At 39.9% G+C, this 19,044-nt stretch overlaps 1 protein-coding gene across 3 annotated transcripts; it reads right to left on the bottom strand.

The window, feature by feature from the left end:
- Nucleotides 1-2,231: 2,231 nt before the first annotated feature.
- Nucleotides 2,232-19,021, bottom strand: RAB2B (RAB2B, member RAS oncogene family). Of its 3 annotated transcripts, none has more exons than XM_060004878.1 (8): nt 18,735-19,021; nt 18,398-18,469; nt 15,951-16,018; nt 9,132-9,214; nt 8,828-8,920; nt 5,152-5,263; nt 4,492-4,560; nt 2,232-3,918 (listed from the first exon to the last, which is right to left on the bottom strand). In XM_060004878.1, the coding sequence occupies exons 1-8, from the start codon at nt 18,778-18,780 to the stop codon at nt 3,781-3,783; spliced, it is 681 nt and encodes a 226-aa protein (XP_059860861.1). In that variant the 5' UTR covers nt 18,781-19,021; the 3' UTR covers nt 2,232-3,780. The 3 variants fall into 3 exon arrangements, with proteins under 3 accessions (XP_059860861.1, XP_059860862.1, XP_059860863.1); XM_060004879.1 differs by having other exon boundaries at nt 2,232-3,888; nt 18,735-19,014; XM_060004880.1 differs by lacking the exons at nt 18,398-18,469; nt 18,735-19,021 and adding an exon at nt 17,966-18,119.
- Between the last annotated feature and the right edge of the window lie 23 nt (nt 19,022-19,044).

Genomic DNA, 19,044 nt, shown 5'->3' with positions numbered 1-19,044 from the left:
CTCGGCTCAATCTAGCTTGCTAGTAGTCCATTCTCCCTCGCTCCGCCCAACTACGCTCCCACCCACCAATGGCAGGGCCTACGCCCCGCCTCTTCCAGCAGGGTAGTGTGAGTACTATCCAGGAAGTCTCTTGAGGGTGGGAGGGCCTAAAAGGCTGAGGCAACCACAAATATGCCTGATTGAAAATAAAATTTGGCGGTAGGTCGGCTCTGACGGCTCTCAATTCACGGACTTTCAGATCTCTCGGCATCTTTTCTTGATCCCCGCCGTTGGGGGCGCTCTAAACGAAAACAACGTTTAGTTACCTGTTTCTGGGAAGCCATCTTGGATCGGGCTGGTGCCTTAGGGCGGGGAGGAGGAAGGAGTGCTTAAGGAATTTGAAGTCCCTTTCGGCGTTCTGTCGGACTACTTAGGTGCAGCCCCCATGTACTGTCCTTTAGATGATCAGAGTATCCCGCAATCACGATGGGGAGAAAATCTGGAATAGTGCTGAATGCGCTTGGAGGCAGCCCCCACCCTCTCTCTCATACGAGGGAAGCGATCTTGACCAAATCAAAGAAGCAAAAATGCATTCTCGGAATGAGTGGATTTTCCGAGTTCCTGGGATAATCCTCTGGAGACACCTCACTCCTCAGGATATCAGCATAAGATCAACATAGGTTATGCATCTATTCTAGATGCTTCTAATCCTTATGCTTCACGTGCAAGGTTTCCAGTATTCTTTGACGGTACAGAGTACTGCTAGTCAGTTGGAAATGAACAGGATTCAGGGAAGAATTTCAACTTTTTTTTTTTTTTTTAAAGGCCTAAGTTCATCAATAGACCCAAACTACCTGTGACTACAGATAGAGAGCAGAAGTCTTAAAGGTGAAATTATATGCAAGGAGGAGGGGCATTAAGAGACTGCCTTAGAAACATTGGCTGCAGAGTAATGTTCTAATAACTGCGTTTAAATTGTTAATAATTTCAGTGTAGGTGAAATTCTCTTGCCCTCAATGAGATTTTTCCCGTGTTTTTTTAGTTTAAATCTCTACTGCTATTACAACTTGCTACAAGAAGTTTTTATTTTTTTGAATTATTGAGTGAAGGGAATCTTTCCGTATCATTAAAGGAATTTCTCAAGGAGTAACATTTGCACGGTCATACATGGGAGCTCAGAGACCTTAAGGAGTCACACGAATCAGTATTCTATCGCAGAAGTGATTAAACTTGGCCAAATACATTTCTCTGTATATTGAACAAAATCTGTTGGCCAAATTAAACTTGATGTTAGTATTAGGACTTACCAGAACAATATATCTGTCTGTAAATGCGTAGACAGATATGATCTTAATTACTAAGTTTCTAGAATGAGAACCTATTATCCTTCTGCTTATTTGATACAAAATAAACCTACTACCTAAAGAACCAGTTAATAAGCATTACAGAAAGGGGAATGGGTGTGCCTGCTATCCTCAATGATCTATAAATAGTAATGATTTAGACTGCTATAAATATGACTTCCAATAGTCCTGGCCTTCAAAAACCAACCAACACCCATATTATCTTATAACTACGATTCTTCACATGGGAGTGGGAGATCCACTTTCTATAATTCTTCATGACCATTTCATTCAGAACATCAGCAATGATCAATACAGGTCATGAATTTGCCCAGGTACTTCTGTTTCTCATGCTTCCCTAAAATTGGTGAAATACCTGAGTATAGAAGGTTATCAGTGGTTTGGATAAAATAACTGGATGTGGGATTCAGATCAAAAAGATACACTCTAAAATATCAAAATGGTATCCTTTAATGACTCTGAAAGCAGCAGCTCTAGGCAGAATGCTATCTCTGATCAGTGCTCTGATTCATCCCAATCACTAAAGGTTTTTTTGGTTGGTAAAGGAAAACTCCTGTACAGAAACTATTAAGTTATATTTACTTTAGTTCTGTCCCTGTTGTGAGGGGGCAAGCCAAATTCAACAGCCTCAATCCCTTTTAGAATGAGGTAGGATTTTTCAAAAAACAAACCAAACGATAATCAAAGCAATACTCCAAATGCCTTCCAACTTCCTGTGGTGCACTATTAAAGAATACCACTACTACTGGGGGCAGAATCCTGTATAAAATGAATGTATCTTAAGGAGGCTTCTTCCAACACCTTTGATACAATTCCCTAGAAGGAGAGAGTATCTACTTATGTTTGGGATACAATCAGAAATGACACACGAAATGTCAGCAGCTTGGATACATGCATATATTTAATTATGAAACAATTCATCAACAACAAAAACAATGAGGAAAATTCACGAGACCTCAGTGCTGTGGAAGAGAATGGGACATCAAGTCAAAATGACATAGCAACTGGCCCAGAAGGCTGCATGATTAGTGAAGCTAAGGCAAAGCTGACTAGGATAGAATTATATGCTCTTGAAAAGGAGAATGGCTGGAGAAGTATCCACTCATTTGACTGCTTGGAAGCAGGCAGCCTTAGTGTACGCTGCATGGAATGGAGGTGAAGGGCCAGGGAAGGGAGAGAGAGGAGAGGGAGAAGGGCAATATAGAATCCAGGGTAAGCAGGTGGAGGAGATTGAGATAGAATTACAAAGAGATGACGCTAAGGCCTTTTGTTTCCTCTGCAGCCTAAGATAAACCTGTTCCAGGTCTTTAAGTATGTCAGTCAAATTCAGTGATCACAGGAATAGCACTAGGCACCAAAGGAATGTTGGAGGAAGCGGTTTACAAAACTAAAAGGATAACACGGTTACTACTCTCAAGGAGCTTACAACCTACATGGGGAGACAGGTTCCACACACAAAGCTACTATAAAACATATTTACAAAGCAACATAAATACAAATAAATATACATATGAATAAACAATATATGAAAGCTAAAAGGTACTATGTCAATAATTGTTCAGAAGTCCCTAGGTCAGTCAAAGAAGGCGTTCTGAAGGAAAAAAATGTGGACTTTGAGTATAATGTTAGTGGAGAGTAGGGCATGTGCAAAGGCATAGGAGTGGAAGCAAATATGTCATGTCCAGTAAGCAGATTAGCTTGACTACAATAGAAAGTCTAAATAGGTCTTCTTAAGAAGTGTGTGTGATGAAACAGTAGGAGTCTATTTGGTGAAAGACACTGACTCACTAATGGTAGGTCTGGTCCCTAAAACAAAATGAACAGGGAAAGATGTTTTCTCTAGGTAATGATAGTAAGTGGCTACAGGTCCAGGAGCAACTCCACTGCTTTCAAAATTTTGTAGTTACTCTAAGACAGAGAAACTAGTAATGGGATGATGGAGAAGTATTCAGCATCCTTGAGCAGTTCAAGTAGAAGGAACCACTATCTGCAACACATCTTATGACGTGGCAAGTGAAAAAATTCAATGAAATCCCAAGACTGAGGATCTATGGTCAAAAGGCCAGCTGGATCCCAGTAATCTCAAGTGCTCAAGCAGAAGGTCCTAGACCATTGTTACTAATTCTTGGTGGGGAGTAGATTGTATATGCTTATAAAAGAATTTATTTTTGAACTACCATGACAATCAGCTTTGATCCTAACATTTTAGAAATTAAAATAGAAGGATGAGAAGAGCCCTAATCTATAGGGAATGCTCACGTCCCTGAAGAAGGACAGGTCAATAAGGGCCCAAATTCTCCCCTGGTCTTTAAGTGGAAAGGCAAAACATCACACCTTGAAAAGAGGCTTTTCTCAGCCAAAGCAAGTAAGACCTCTTTCTTTAAGCCTATTTATCTGAAGCTGTTCCAGGAAGGAAAAAAGAGTCCAGGCCAGATGTTCAGCAGCAGCCAGAGTCGGACCCCATGTCACGAGAGCTCCGCTGGGAGGCACTGGGTCCCACTGACGTTGAAATACACTGCTGGGGGCCAATCTTGATGCCATTTGCCTGTAGAAGAAAAGAGGCAGTAGTTCCCACCTCAGTGTGAAAGTTAAGTGGGAGAAAGGAGAGGGGTAAAAGGAGAAATCATTAATCACGTTTTCTAGAAGTAGATATGGCCTTGGCAAGTAACCATGCACTCTAGCCAGACTGCTGTGGAACAGTAATCTGTGACAGTGAAGATGAGATGACCAGCTCTGGTATTATCGATGACCAGAAGTGGCTTTCGTGCCCATTTTTAAAGTGACTGTTATACTTAAGTTTCAAAGCTATGTGCAGAATCAGGATGTGATTAGGTTAAGAGTAAGAGGAGGTAAAAGAGAAGTGGCAGCATATTAGCATATAATCCCTTTTTCTGTTTTGACCCCAAATTTGCTTTACAGAAATGGCCGCGCTGAGCAATTAAGAATCACACTTCCCCAAGCTCTGGAATAGTAAAAAACTGAGGTTGAAAAGAAAATCTCCCATAACGTATAAACCTTTTAGATCACCAATTAATAATCTCTTTAAGCATTCTGGGTCTCAGACTTGAGAAAAAACGAAAAGGATGACAGGTTTCTGTGTACCTACATAAAAAAAAAAAATCATTGTCAGACCCCCACCCTATCTCACCTCATTGTGGACATCAAATAAACCCTGCTGGATCTTCCTATATATTTCTTTGGCTGTGTTAATGAAGGCCTAAAGGAAACATAAACCATAGTATTAGGCTCAAGTTTAGGTAGAGAGATTAAGAAAAGAGAATACAAATATTATTCCTATTTGGATTTCAAAGGTGAATTAGGAAATATTAGGAGAATGGAGTAAAAATACAGATGGTCCCCCAAAGGCCCTGTAAAAGCCATTGAGTAGTTTCAAAAAGAAAAAGGGGATTCTATGGTATTTTGGTACTGACACACAATATACCTAGGGTTCCTAGGCTGGTACCCTCTGCAAATAAAACAAACATGCTCTCTTCTCAGTTAGTTACTGAAGATACAGTCAGTATCAGGCTTAAGAATGACTAAAGTAGAATCCATTAGTTCTACTGATTTACAAATAACAGTAGTGTCAATCCACACTTACCAATTAATGCTACCTAATATAAAAGTAAAGCCTTAGGAATCAAGGAAAAAGAAATGGAAAAATTCCCTTAAAGGGAGACATATGGTCATTATGACCATAAGACATCCTTTTCTTACCCATGTCTTATAAGGGAAGAGAATTCTGAATTAAAGGACAAAGATATGGTATAATCTCTGAAAACTTTCCCTACTTTTTCCCAAATAGTACCTCTTCAACATTGCAGGCTGTTTTGGCTGACGTTTCCATGAATATAAGTCCATGCTCCCGAGCAAAGGCCTCTCCCTCTTCTCTCTTCACATCCCTACGGGATTCTAAGTCACTGCAAGAGATTAATTGGGAAGAAAACTAAAAAAAGATCCAAGTGAAAGAAGAAACTCTTGTTCTAAAAGAATCCCATAGCTGTTTCAACTGCCAGTTAATCCATAAAGAATGTAGATCCTGCATGATGTTCCTCGTATAGGGTTACTGATTTCTGTAGCCTCTTGGAAAATATTCTTCAGATCAGATTCTTGACAGCTGCTGCATGGTTGAGGATAATACCTTACTCTTATTACAGACAAAAAGGTTTATAAGAGGTTAGGCAAGCCCCCTAGTTACTCAAGGTCTATGCCTTATGCTGCTTTTTTGAATGAGATCCAGTTAAAGCAAAGGAAAGAAGAGGAAAGGGAAATTCCAGTTACTGGAAAGTAGAAAAGTCATAGATGTCAAATCCCATAGTGATAAGTGTCTTCCTCTTTACTAGAATCAATCTACAAGAAAGAAGAGAGAGAGCCAGGAATAGGGAGAACACAGTTGCCTTAACACACACTAGTCTCATTATTAATGTGTATAATAAGTAGCAGCTTGCCACCAGGGAAATGAGGGATTCAGAGAAAATGATATGGATGAAATTAGGTGATACTGGGCTTCCCTGGTGGCGCAGTGGTTGAGAGTCCGCCTGCCGATGCAGGGGACACGGGTTCGTGCCCCGGTCCGGGAAGATCCCACATGCCGCGGAGCGGCTGAGCCCGTAAGCCATGGCCGCTGAGCCTGTGCGTCCGGAGCCTGTGCTCCGCAACGGGAGAGGCCACAACAGTGAGAGGCCCGCGTATCGAAAAAAAAAAAAAAAAAATTAGGTGATACTGAGGATGTGAAGACAGAGCCAAGGAATGAGAAAAAATAAAGTGGCATGGAAACACTTTATGCAAGACAAGATAAAAGGCTGCAGAATAAGGCAATGGTGAACTGCCTGATTTTCATTTTTCTAATAGGAAATTTTCATTTGGGAGGATTCCAGTTTTTCACCATAAAAAAAAAAAAATCAAGGAGTAAGTCCATTAGAGAACAACAAACCTACAAAATGTAGATTTATTATTCATCAGCTCTGTGAAGACCAGGGAAGAACTAACCCTTAATGGCAACAGTCCAAAATTTGTACCTCTAGCCCAGACACACCTCTAAGCCCCAGATCAGTTTGTCCATTTGTCTGTTCTTCATTTCCACTCTGATGTGTAAAAGGCACCTCAGAAGTACATCAAAATGAAATGTCCTGATTCTGTCCCAAGCTTCCACATCTCCATAAATGGCACAAGCCAAAAACCAAGACATTATTAACACCTTTTCCTCCTTCACTCCAAATACCCTATGCACCCCAAAGCGAGGTACTCCAAAATGTACCTTAAAATCATACTTTTCTCTCTCTGCGTCATCGACCTAGTCTAATCCACCACTCTCTCACTTGGACTGCTGCTGCTAAGATCCACGTCAACCCTTGCTCCCCTCCAGGGTGATCTTTTAAAACCTGATCAAGCTACTTCTCTGCTTAAAACTCTTAAATGTTTCCTACTGTGTTTAGAATAAAATCCAAACTCCTCTCTCAGATCAGTAAGTGCCATGATGAGATCTGGCCCCTGCCTTCTTTTCCAACTTCATCTTGCACCATTCCCCTCTGATTTAGTCCAACCATACCAGGGTTCTTTCAACATTTTAAACTTATCGAGCTTCTTTCCAGTTTAAGGCTTTCACACAGCTTTTTACCCCTATTTGATACTTTTTAAAATCTTTGCCCACTGAACTCTTGCACATCCTTCAGATTCCAGCTTAAATTACAACTCTAAATCAAAAATAAGTACCCTGGTACTCTTTTTTATAGTGCCCTTTTTCTTCCCCTTCGCTGCATTTATCATAATTTATAATCAGATACAAATCATTTTATATTCAATAACTATGTCCCCATTGACGGTAAGCTCCATGGGAATGGGGGCAGGGCTTTGTTTTCACCTTGCACACTCAGGGTCTGGCACAATGTCTAAGACATAACAGGTTTTCCATAAATTGGTTGAACCAATAAATGAGTACAATTAGTCTGTGGCCACAGTTCTCAAACGATGCACCTTAGGCACTACTACAAACTCACAAGGGTGCCACAGGTTACTTTAAATATTCAAGGGAAACACAGCAACACTCAACATCAGAACACCAAATAAATTACAAGCTTGATATAACTGGCAATGTCACCATCAGATCCTGAAAGATTCCATTCAACATTTGCACATCTTTGCGAAGCTGACTTTTTGGCAGTTGCTGTGACAAAAAGCAAACCCTGCACTAAAATCAATTTGGAACGGAGAGTGGTAGTGTCCAATATTGATTCCAAGGTTTGAGAAGCTGTGCTGTCATGGTTATTTAAGAATGAAATAGAAAATTATTTTTCTTTTAATTTATGTTTTTCATTTTTCAGTTAGTTGTTATGACAAAAATACTTGTTATCTTGTTTAGATTTATTTAATAACAAAACTATTAGGTATGTCTTTTGGCCTATGGGTGCCTTAGAAAATTTATTGAGAATAACAAGTGTTGGTGAGGATGTGGAGAAACTGGAACCCTTGTGCATTGTTGGTAGTAATGTTAAATGGTGTAGCCACTATGGAAAACAATACAGCGGTACCTCAAAAAATCAAACAGAATTTCCATAAGATCCAGCAATTCCACTTCTGGGTATATACTCTAAAGAATTGAAAGCAGGGACCCAAACAGATATCTGTACACCCATGTTGACAAGAAGCATTATTCACAATAGCCAAAAGGTAGAAGCAACTGAAGTGTACATCAATGGATGAATAAACAAAATGTGGTAAATACATACAATGGACTACTATCCACCCTTAAAAGGGAAGGAAAGTCTAACACATGCTACAATATGGATAAATTTTGCAGACGTTATGCTAAATGAAATAAGCCAGTAATAAGAAGACAACTATTGTATGATTCCACTTATATGTGGTGCCTAGAATAGTCAACTTTATTGAGACAGGAAGTAGAATGGTGGTTGCTAGGGGCTGGTGGGATGGGGAATGTGGAGTTACTGTTTATGGTAACAGAGTCTCAGTCGGGGAAGATGAAAACGTTCTGGAGATGAATGGTGGTGATGGTTACAGAACAATGTAAATATACTTAATGCCACAGAACTATCTACTTAAAAATGGTTAAAATGGTAAATTTTATGTTACGTGTATATATGTGTATATATATATGTTTTTGTTTTTGTTTTTGTTTTTCGCGGTACGCGGGCCTCTCACTGTTGTGGCCTCTCCCGTTGCGGAGCACAGGCTCTGGACGCGCAGGCTCAGCAGCCATGGCTCACGGGACGAGCCGCTCCACGGCATGTGGGATCTTCCCAGACCGGGTCACGAACCCGTGTCCCCTGCATTGGCAGGCGGACTCTCAACCACTGCGCCACCAGGGAAGCCCTGTTATGTATATTTTAACCACAATAATTTTTTTTTTTTTTAACTGAGACACTAAATGTACCTAAACTAAAAAAGTTTAGGGCCCAAATGATCCAATGTCCACAGAGTACCTAGATGACTCCTGGTATTTATTATTTATACAAATAAAATTTTACCTCTTATTCCCAATCAGCATGATAACCATGTTGGAGCTAGAGTGCTGCCGGGCATCCTCTAACCATGAGGTCAAGTGGTTGAAGGTTTCACGCCTACAGCAGAAAAGTTTAGAAAGTGGGTCAAAGGCTTATTTCAAAACGCCAAAGCAATTCCAAATGTATGGGAAAAGGGGGAACATTATATGTGTAAAGAAAAATATTAGAGAGGCCTTTCCTCTTTAGCATTCTAACTAGATTCAGTAGATAAAAAAGATATTGAGAACAGAGGAAAGAATCTGCCTCTCACCCACCAGATGTTACTCACCTTGTAATGTCGTACACCAGCAGTGCTCCGGCTGCTCCCCTGTAGTAGGAACGGGTGATAGAACGGAAGGATTCTTGTCCAGCCTTTTCCATCAACATGACAACAAAAAGAATCCCAACAAAACCAGGTTATTTCCAGAGAAATTACTTGATCAAATGCCACTCTAACACAAAGGACTTAATTTTACAAAAGAACTTCTATTAAGAAAAGAGGGGCTTCCCTGTGGCGCAGTGGTTGAGAGTCCGCCTGCCGATGCAGGGGACACGGGTTCGTGCCCCAGTCTGGGAAGATCCCACATGCCGCGGAGCGGCTGGGCCCGTGAGCCATGGCCGCTGAGCCTGCGTGTCCGGAGGCTGTGCTCCTCAACGGGAGAGGCCACAACAGTGAGAGGCCCGCGTACAGCAAAAAAAAAAAAGAAAAAAAAGAAGAAAAGAGAATTAGGGAAAAGGAAACCTGACTGCCCAGGGAGAAGTCCAGGTGGGAAATCAATATTTTTCAATGACAGTGCAATGGATATTTTGGGTGGGTCAACTCTTCCTATGAGACTGTCCATCAAATTGCTAAATGTTTAGCATCGCTGGCTCCCCGTTGCAATGCTAGTAGTGCCCCACAGTGTGACAATCAAAGACATTCCCATACATTTCCCAATATCCCCTAGGAAAGAACTGGAAATAGAACTAGAAACTCAGAGTATTTTCAATCCCATATGATGCTGAACATATCACATTAACCTTTCTTTTCTGTTTCTATTCCTTTATCTATAAAAAGGAAAATTATCTTAGAATGCCAATGCCCTGTCTAATGGAAGTTTCCTTTTGATGGATCAATGTAGAAAATTAGATACAAAACACTTAAATTGGGCATATGCTGATTAACCTTTAGTGTTCCACTAATAAAGGCAGGACTACCAAGATGTGCCTTGCTGGGATCTTGTCATGGCAAACAGGAATAACAAATAGGGAAAGAAGCCCAGGGCCCAGGACAGAGTTTTCCTAAAACAAACCCAACTGTTTATACTCTAATCTCATTTCCAACTGGGGCCAAGATATTAGGTTTTATTTATAACTGAGCAATTTATTAATTCCCCCATATACTGGATATTTTTGGTTTCCTGATGGAAGAAGTTTTGGGGTTTTTTTTGGGTTTTCATTAAAGGAAGCAAAATCATCTAAATATGAATACCCTCAGCACTGAATCTATCCTATAGGAAAAGTTTTCACATTCTTGAAATTCTTTATCCTCATATTCCAACATACAGTTTAGGAAGGAAGACTACTGTTCATAATTTAAAGATAGGAAAACTAAGATGTGGAAAATAAATAGCTTTTTCATAGTATAATAACAGTAACAGTAATGATACTAATTATATCACAAATGGGAAAAATTAGGCTCAAAGGACAGTTCAGTAACGGGCCAAAAGTTATAAACTCTATATATGTTGAATCCATAATTTAAACTTAGGAGCTTAAGCCACATAGCACAGGGAGATCAGTTGGGTGCTTTGTGACCACCTAGAGGGGTGGGATAGGGAGGGTGGGAGGGAGGGAGATGCAAGAGGGAAGAGGAATATATGTATGTATAACTGATTCATTTTGTTATAAAGCAGAAACTAACACAACATTGTAAAGCAATTATACTCCAATAAAGATGTTTAAAAAATAAATAAATAAACTTAGGAGCTTAGTACTTCATAGCACAAAAGTTTGTTTTCTTAGACATTATTTCATATAACCTAAACCCAGGTTTGAAGGTGAGAAGAGTGTTCCAGTACACTAATTCTAAGGTTACATTTCCAACAATACAAGAATCTCTTACTATAAGAATCACACAAATGGGACCTCCCTGGTGGTCCAGTGGTAAGGAATCTGCCTTCCAATGCAGGGGACATGGGTCCGATCCCTGGTCGGGGAACTAAGATCCCACATGCCGTGCGGCAACTAAGCCCATGCACCTCAATGAGAGACCCCGTGTGCCGCAAACTACAGAGCCCACGCACCCTAGAGCCCACGCACCACAACTAGAGAGAGAAAACCCACAGGCCACAACCAGAAAGAAGCCTGCACGCCACAACAAAAGATCCCGCATGCTGCAGTGAAGATCCCTCATGTCACAACTAAGACCCGACACAGCCAAAAATAAATAATAAATAAATATAAAAATATATATTTAAAAAAAGGAATCATACAAATGTTTTAATGAGTTGCATACCTATTAGAACAACAAAATCCAAAAATAATTTTAAAGAAGTTTGTTGGTAATATTAACAAAACTTTAAGATTTAAAACATGCTTTTTCCCTCCAAGAGTTCACTTAAATTTTATTTATCCTCTAATGGTTTTATGTCTTAAATTATTTGATTCCTGTTTTGCTTGTTTTCTTTTTTTTTTTTTTGCTGTACACGGGCCTCTCACTGCTGTGGCCTCTCCCGTTGAGGAGCACAGGCTCCGGACGCACAGGCTCAGCGGCCATGGCTCATGGGCCCAGCTGCTCCGTGGCATGTGGGATCTTCCCGGACTGGGGCACGAACCTGTGTCCCCTGCATCGGCAGGTGGACTCTCAACCACTGCGCCACCAGGGAAGCCCCCCTGTTTTGCTTTTATCTTACTTTTTCTCGTCTTCTGCTATGGTTGAAAGCTTCCTTCCTTGCAGCCTTCTAGGAACTAAAAGGGAAAGTCTGAGGGAGGCCTGTGTTATGGTTGAATCATATGGCAGCATTTAACTTTAGCAGATGAAAATACTTCCAGTGGGCCATCAGAAATGCTTTTTAAAATCAAATCACTTTAAATCTCAAATAAACAATCTAACCCTACACTTAAAACAACTAGAGAAAGAAGAACAAAGAAACCCAAAGTCAGTAGAAGGAAAGAAATCATAAAAATCAGAGCAGAAATAAATGAAATAGAAATGAAGAAAACAATAGCAAAGATCAATAAAACTAAAAGCTGGTTTTTTGAGAAGATAAACAAAATTGACAAACCCTTAGCCACACTCATAAAGAAAAAAATGGAGAGGATGCAAATCAATAAAATTAGAAATGAAAAAGGAGAAATCACAACCGATACTGCAGAAATACAAAGGATTATAAGAGACTACTACAAACAATTATATGCCAATAAAATGGACAACCACAAAGAAATGGACAAATTCTTGGAAAGGTACAATTTTCCAAGACTGAACCAGAAAGAATTAGAAAATATAAACAGACCTACCACAAGTAATAAAATTGAAACCATAATTAAAAATATTCCAACAAACAAAAGTCCAGGGCCAGATGGCTTCACAGGCAAATCCTATCAAACATTTAGAGAGAAGAGCTAACACCCATCCTTCTCAAACCCTTCCAAAAAATTGCAGAGGGAGAAACACTCCCAAATTCATTCTACGAAGCCACCATCACCCTGATACCAAAACCAGAAAAAGATACCACAAAAAAAAGAAAATTATAGACCAATATCACTGATGAACATAGATGCAAAAATCCTCAACAAAATACTAGCAAACAGGATTCAACAATACATTAAAAGGATCATACACCATGATCAAGTGGGATTTATCCCAGGGATGCAAGGATACTTCAATATATAGCAAATCAATCAATGTGATACACCACATTAACAAATTAAGGAATAAAAACCATCTGACCATCTCAATAGATGCAGAAAAAGCTTTCGACATAATTCAACACCTGTTTATGATAAACACTCTCCAGAAAATGGGCATAGAGGGAAACTACCTCAACATAATAAAGGCCACAAATGACAAACCCACAGCAAGCATCATACTCAATGGTGAAAAACTGAAAGCATTTCCACTAAGATCAGGAATAAGACAAGGATGCCCACTCTTGCCACTCTTATTCAACATAGTTTTGGAAGTCCTAGCCACAGCAATCAGAGAAAAAAAAGGAATACAAATTGGAAAAGAAGAAGTAAAACTGACACTGTTTGCAGATGACATGATACTGTACATAGAAAATCCTAAAGACGCCACCAGAAAACTACTAGAACTAATCAATGAATTTGGTAAGGTTACAGGATACAAAATTAATGAACAGAAATCTCTGGCATTCCTACACACCAACAATGAAAAATCAGAAAGATAAATTAAGGAAACACTCCCATTTACCACTGCAATAAAAAGAATAAAATACCTAGGAATAAACTGCCTAAGGAGGTGAAAGATTTGTACTCAGAAAACTATAAAACACTGATGAAAGAAATCAAAGATGACATAGACAGATGGAGAGATATACCATGTTCTTGGATTGGAAGATTCAACATTGTAAAAATGCCTATACTACCCAAAGCAATCTACAGATTCAATGCAATCCCTATCAAACCACCAGTGGCATTCTTCACAGAATTAAAGAAAAATTTTTACAATTCGTATGGAAACACAAAAGACCTCGAATAGGCAAAGCAATCTTGAGAAAGAAAAATTGAGCTGGAGGAATCTGGCTTCCTGACTTCAAACTATACCACAAAGCTACAGTAATCAAGACAGTATGGTACTGGCACAAAAACAGAAATATAGATCAATGGTACAGGATAGAATGCCCAGAGATAAACCCACACACATATGGTCACCTAATTTACTACAAAGGAGGCAAGAACATACAATGGAGAAAAGACAGCCTCTTCAGTAAGTGGTGCTGGGAAAACTGGACAACTACATGTAAAACAATGAAATTAGAACACTACCTAACACCATACACAAAAATAAACTCAAAATGGATTAAAGGGCTTCCCTGGTGGCACAGTGGTTGAGAGTCCGCCTGCCGATGCAGGGGACATGGGTTCGTGTCCCGGTCCGGGAGGATCCCACAACAGTGAGAGGCCCACGTACCGAAAAAAAAAAAAAAAAAAAAAGGATTAAAAACCTAAATGTAAGACCAGACACTATGAAACTCTTAGAGGAAAACATAGGAAAAACACTCTTTGACATAAACCACGGCAAGATCTTTTTGACTCACCTCGTAGAGGAAATAAAAACAAAAATAAACAAATGGGACCTAATGAAACAAAAGCTTTTGCACAGCAAAGGAAACCATGAACAAGACAAAAAGACAACCCTCAGAATGGGAGAAAATGTTTGCAAATGAACAATAGACAGAGGATTAATCTCCAAAATATACAAACAGCTCATGGAGCTCAATATCAAAAAAACAAAAATTCCAATTAAAAAACGGGTGGAAGACCTAAATGGACATTTCACCAAGGAAGACATACAGATGGCCAAGAGGCACATGAAAAGATGCTCAACATCACTAATTACTAGAGAAATGCAGATCAACACTACAATGAGGTATCACCTCACACCAGTCAGAATGGCCATCATCAAAAAATCTAGAAACAATAAATGCTGGAAAGGGTGTGGTGAAAAGGGAACCCTCCTGCACTGTTGCTGGGAATGTGAATTGATACAACCACTATGGAGAACAGTATGAAGGTTTCTTAAAAAACTAAAAATAGAACTACCATATGACCCAGCAATCCCACTACTGGGCATATACTCTGAGAAAACTATAATTCAAAAAGAGACATGTCCCACAATGTTCATTGCAGCACTATTTACAATAGCCAGGAAATGGAACCAATCTAAATGTCCATCAACAGATGAATGGATAAAGAAGATGTGGCACATGTATACAATGGAATATTACTCAGCCATAAAAAGAAATGAAATTGAGTTATTTGTAGTGAGGTGGATGGACCTAGAGTCTGTCACACAGAGTGAAGTAAGTCAGAAAGAGAAGAACAAATACCGAATGCTAACACATATATATGGAATCTTAAAAAAAAAAAAAAGTGGTACTGATGAAACTAGTTGCAGGGCAAGAATAAAGATGCAGACATAGAGAATGGACTTGAGGACACAGGGAGTGGGAAGGGTAAGCTTGGATGAAGTGAGAGAGTAGCATTGACATATATACACTACCAAATGTAAAACAGCTAGTGGGAAGCAGCCGCATAGCACAGGGAGATTAGCTCGGTGCTTTGTGAGGACCTAAAGGGGTGGGATAGTGAGGGTGGGAGGGAGATGCAAGAGGGCGTATGCATATGGCTGATTCACTTTGGTGTACAATAGAATCTAACACAGTATTGTGAAGCAATTATACTCCAATAAAGATACTAAAAAAAAATCAAATCACTTTACTTCTTAATCTCAATCCAAGTTCCTGAACCAAAGTTTGTGAGCCAATAAGCTAGAAAGAGTGAGCAGTTCAATCTGGGTTGGTGTGCATCAGTCTGAGGTATCTTTGTCCATCCCCAGTAAAAAAAAAAATCTGAAGCAGCAAAGAATTAAGATGGAGATAAAGAGAATTAACAGCTTTCTAATCTCCCCCAAATGGAAGCATCAGATTATATATAGTTTCAAGATATATAATCCATTCCTACAAAGTCAGATAGGCTCATTTCCTAAGAATCAAAATGCATTCCAAAGTAAAATACAAATGAATTTGGGATTTTTTTTTTTTTTTGGCCGTGCCACGTGGCTTGTGGGATGTTAGTTCCCTGATCAGGGATTGAACCTGGGCCCTTGCAGTGAAAGCACAGAGTCCTAACCACTGGACTGCCAGGGAATTCCCCAACTTGGGATTATGTAATCAATATTTTTACTAGAGCAAACTCATATATTATTTGGGTAATTTAAAACAAAAAGATATGGCATTCAGAATTTGCAACGGTAACAGATGGAAGTGAAAGCTTCCCTATCTCTTTGATTTCACTCTTCTACTACTCTGATCTCCACCATTAGCCCCACCATCATAGCCCTTTGCCCCTGCATCAGGACTAAAGTATTTTTGTTTCCTCTCACCGTATCCCAGATTTGCAGTTTGATTTGTTTTCCATCAATGTTGACCATACGGGCCCCAAACTCCACACCTGTCAGTGAAAACCGCGAGAAAGAATGAACAACAGCCATGTTGAATGAGAGGTTCATGCTTTTCCTCAATGTGCTAAAGACTCATCCTCTGTCTGCACTTAGTACCACTAAGCACATTACAGCTGCCTATTTGCTCCAATTCATTTTGTGCTCCTTGAAGTTTTACTTACCTTCTAGAATTAAAAACTGTGCTCTAGATAATGACCTTGGAAATATAACCAAAAAGCAGATATGGGGATAAAACTAATAAATCAAGGAAAAGGTGAATAAAATTTTAGCATTATTATTTAATGCTTAAATGTTATTAGGTAATGTTTAAGTTTGTAACTTTTTTAAAAACTTATAAAAATTTTGAAAATATTTCCTAATATTTTCTCAAAGTCACTCTCTAGTCCTCTATATGAAACAATATTTCTTTTTGCAATTCTAGAATTTTTGTTTTAGAAAAGCACCTATCTAAGAAGTAGGTTCTCAAGAATGAAACATTTCAGGTCTCCAATAATTCCCAGAGTTCACTGGAAAACAGCCTTCCTCCTAGGAGTTTGGAAACAGCCTGATGAAGATTTTGGTTTACCTGGCGTTCAGCTTCTTTCAAGGTTATGTCAGGACAAAACTTAAAAACTGAAGATTACTTACATTAAAATTACTTGATGATAAGTCAAACAATTTGTCCTATTTTCTATTTTTATACAGTACTTTACTCCAGGACTTCTGATTTCCAAGTAAGAAAGAGCACTAATCTAGCTTCTGCTATTCAGTGGCCCCAGGCACAGTGTGACCAGAATCTCAACTCTAAAGTTCTGCAGTCAATAAGACAAATTAAAAAATTGCTTCTTACTACTCTGGACTGCTTCATCAAGAATAGTGATAGTTACTAAAAAAAAAAGTCACTAATTTTGTTTTCTTTCTGGACAAGAAGAATGGAATTTCAGTGGGGAAGAATTAAAAAATAACACTTTTGTCCCCTTTTATGCAACTTCCTCTAATTACACAGAAACCTTCATATTTTGCACATATTTTCTATCTAACTGCCTTGTTTATCTTGGCACAGAAAACTGAATTCAGAAAGAAACACAGCCTATACTGGACTCTGGGAAAAACTTGATTGATCACTTCATTCCTCTGTTTCGAAACTTGTTTTGAAACTTACTCCCATTACCTTCAGGTGTTTCAAAATTTCATCCCTAATATATTCTGTAGCCTTATTTCTTCCCGCTCTCCACTTTAAATTCCATGCTCCAACCATATTAAATTACTTTCAGTTTTCCAAATGTAGCCTGATCTCTGTTATTCCTGAGCCTTTGCACATTTTATTCCTTCTTGCCCTGATCACTTTTCCCTCATCTCTACAACCCCTTTCCCTGGCAAACTCCTGCTCATTCTTCCATTTTCAGCCTCTCTTGATAGAGGTGGTACCTCTTTTCCCCTTTTGCAGTTGAAATTTACTTGTCATTATCTGCACCCAGCCCCACCTCCTACACTGGACTTTCAATGTAGGCACAGTGTTTGCCTTGTTAAGCACTGTATCACTAGCACCTAGCACAGAGTAGTTGTGCACTTAATATTCATTTGCAAAAATATTTTCCTGTTGATACTATCCTCTAAATCCTTTTCTAACCTCATTAGGTATTTCTGAATAAGTCCTTTGGGATCAGTAGTAACTTAGACTTCCATAAGGTGTGACTTGGAAGTGGCAATATAGTAAGAATAGGAGCTAGGGATTTTATTCTGAAACTGCATCTGCATGGCAAGAAGACTAGTTTTACACATATATTTTGGGGGGGGCTGGAGTTATGGAGATTATGGGGAAAGGGTCGTTAAAGCCCCACCAGGCCATGCCTTATCACAAATATGTGGAAGATGTTCATACTTCCTAGGATCACCAGTGTGTCTCTGAACTCTATCATTCTCTTTTCTTTAAAACAAAAGTTATTAGTTCCACGTACCTTTGAATTCTAAGTCTGGGACGGGTCTTCAATTTGCTTCCTCCTTTCCAACACACACACAAAATCTATATAGTAGTGATTACTTTGAAAAAACACATGTGAGGTTCGCACTAATTTACCGCAAAGCAAGGCGAGTTTTTTAATAGTTATGTTTCCGTGGGATTTTCCACAGACATACAAATTGCATTTGGGAAAACAAATCCTACAGTAACTAATCCATACCTCACGCTCATCTCTAAATTTAAAGTTACCTTTCAATTACTTACTCCCCATTTGTCAGCATTTGATTAGTCACACTTCACTAAACATAACTTTTAAATAGTTCAAAAACAGGGAGAGGTAACTTTTTACTTCGAACACCAAAGGCTGCTAACTTTCCACTTTAGTTCGCCATATTTCATAACCTATTCTAGGACAGGTACATGCATTTACCTATTGTGAGGTCGTGGACAGGCTGGAACCTCTTGTCTGTAAACTGCAGGAGCAGACATGACTTCCCCACACCTGAAAGAAGAGGACGCGCGTTCTAGGAGTTACGCCGCCCGGGTACAGTCCAGTGTCGGGGCATCCGGGACTCGGGAAGGGGAGCGGAGAGCCCAGAACCCAGAACCCCGAGCCCCGAGCCCCGAGCCCCGAGCCCCGCCCCCGGCCGCCCGCCCCGCCCCCGCTTCACTTAATCGCCCAGCCCACTGAATGAGCCCCGCCCCCAAGACCCGATTTCGGTGCTTCGAATCCCCGCCCCAGCTTTAGGGCTGTCGCCCCGGGTTACCTGTGTCCCCGATGATGATGTACTTGAAGAGATAAGCATAAGTCATGGTCCCGTTTCCTCTGGATTCCGGGTCCGCCCGACTTCTACAGCCCTTTACCTCCGGCCTCTCTAGCCACTCAGTCTATCGACCTCCGGCCCCTCTAGCCCAGATCACGTCTCTATTACTCTCCCTCGAAATCCTCTTTCGGTCGGAGCGACGGTAGTACCCAGATACCAGCTCCAGGGCCGTCTGTAACACTCCTACCTGCCATTATCCCACCAAGCTCCAGGGGGAGATAGCTAGCCTTTCAGTGCTCTCGGCCTTCCCGGG

The sequence above is a fragment of the Delphinus delphis genome, chromosome 2, assembly GCF_949987515.2.
Source record: "Delphinus delphis chromosome 2, mDelDel1.2, whole genome shotgun sequence".
Lineage (NCBI taxonomy): Eukaryota > Metazoa > Chordata > Mammalia > Artiodactyla > Delphinidae > Delphinus > Delphinus delphis.
The sequence above is the reverse complement of the archived record's forward strand: the minus strand, read 5'-3'. Positions and strand labels throughout refer to the sequence as shown.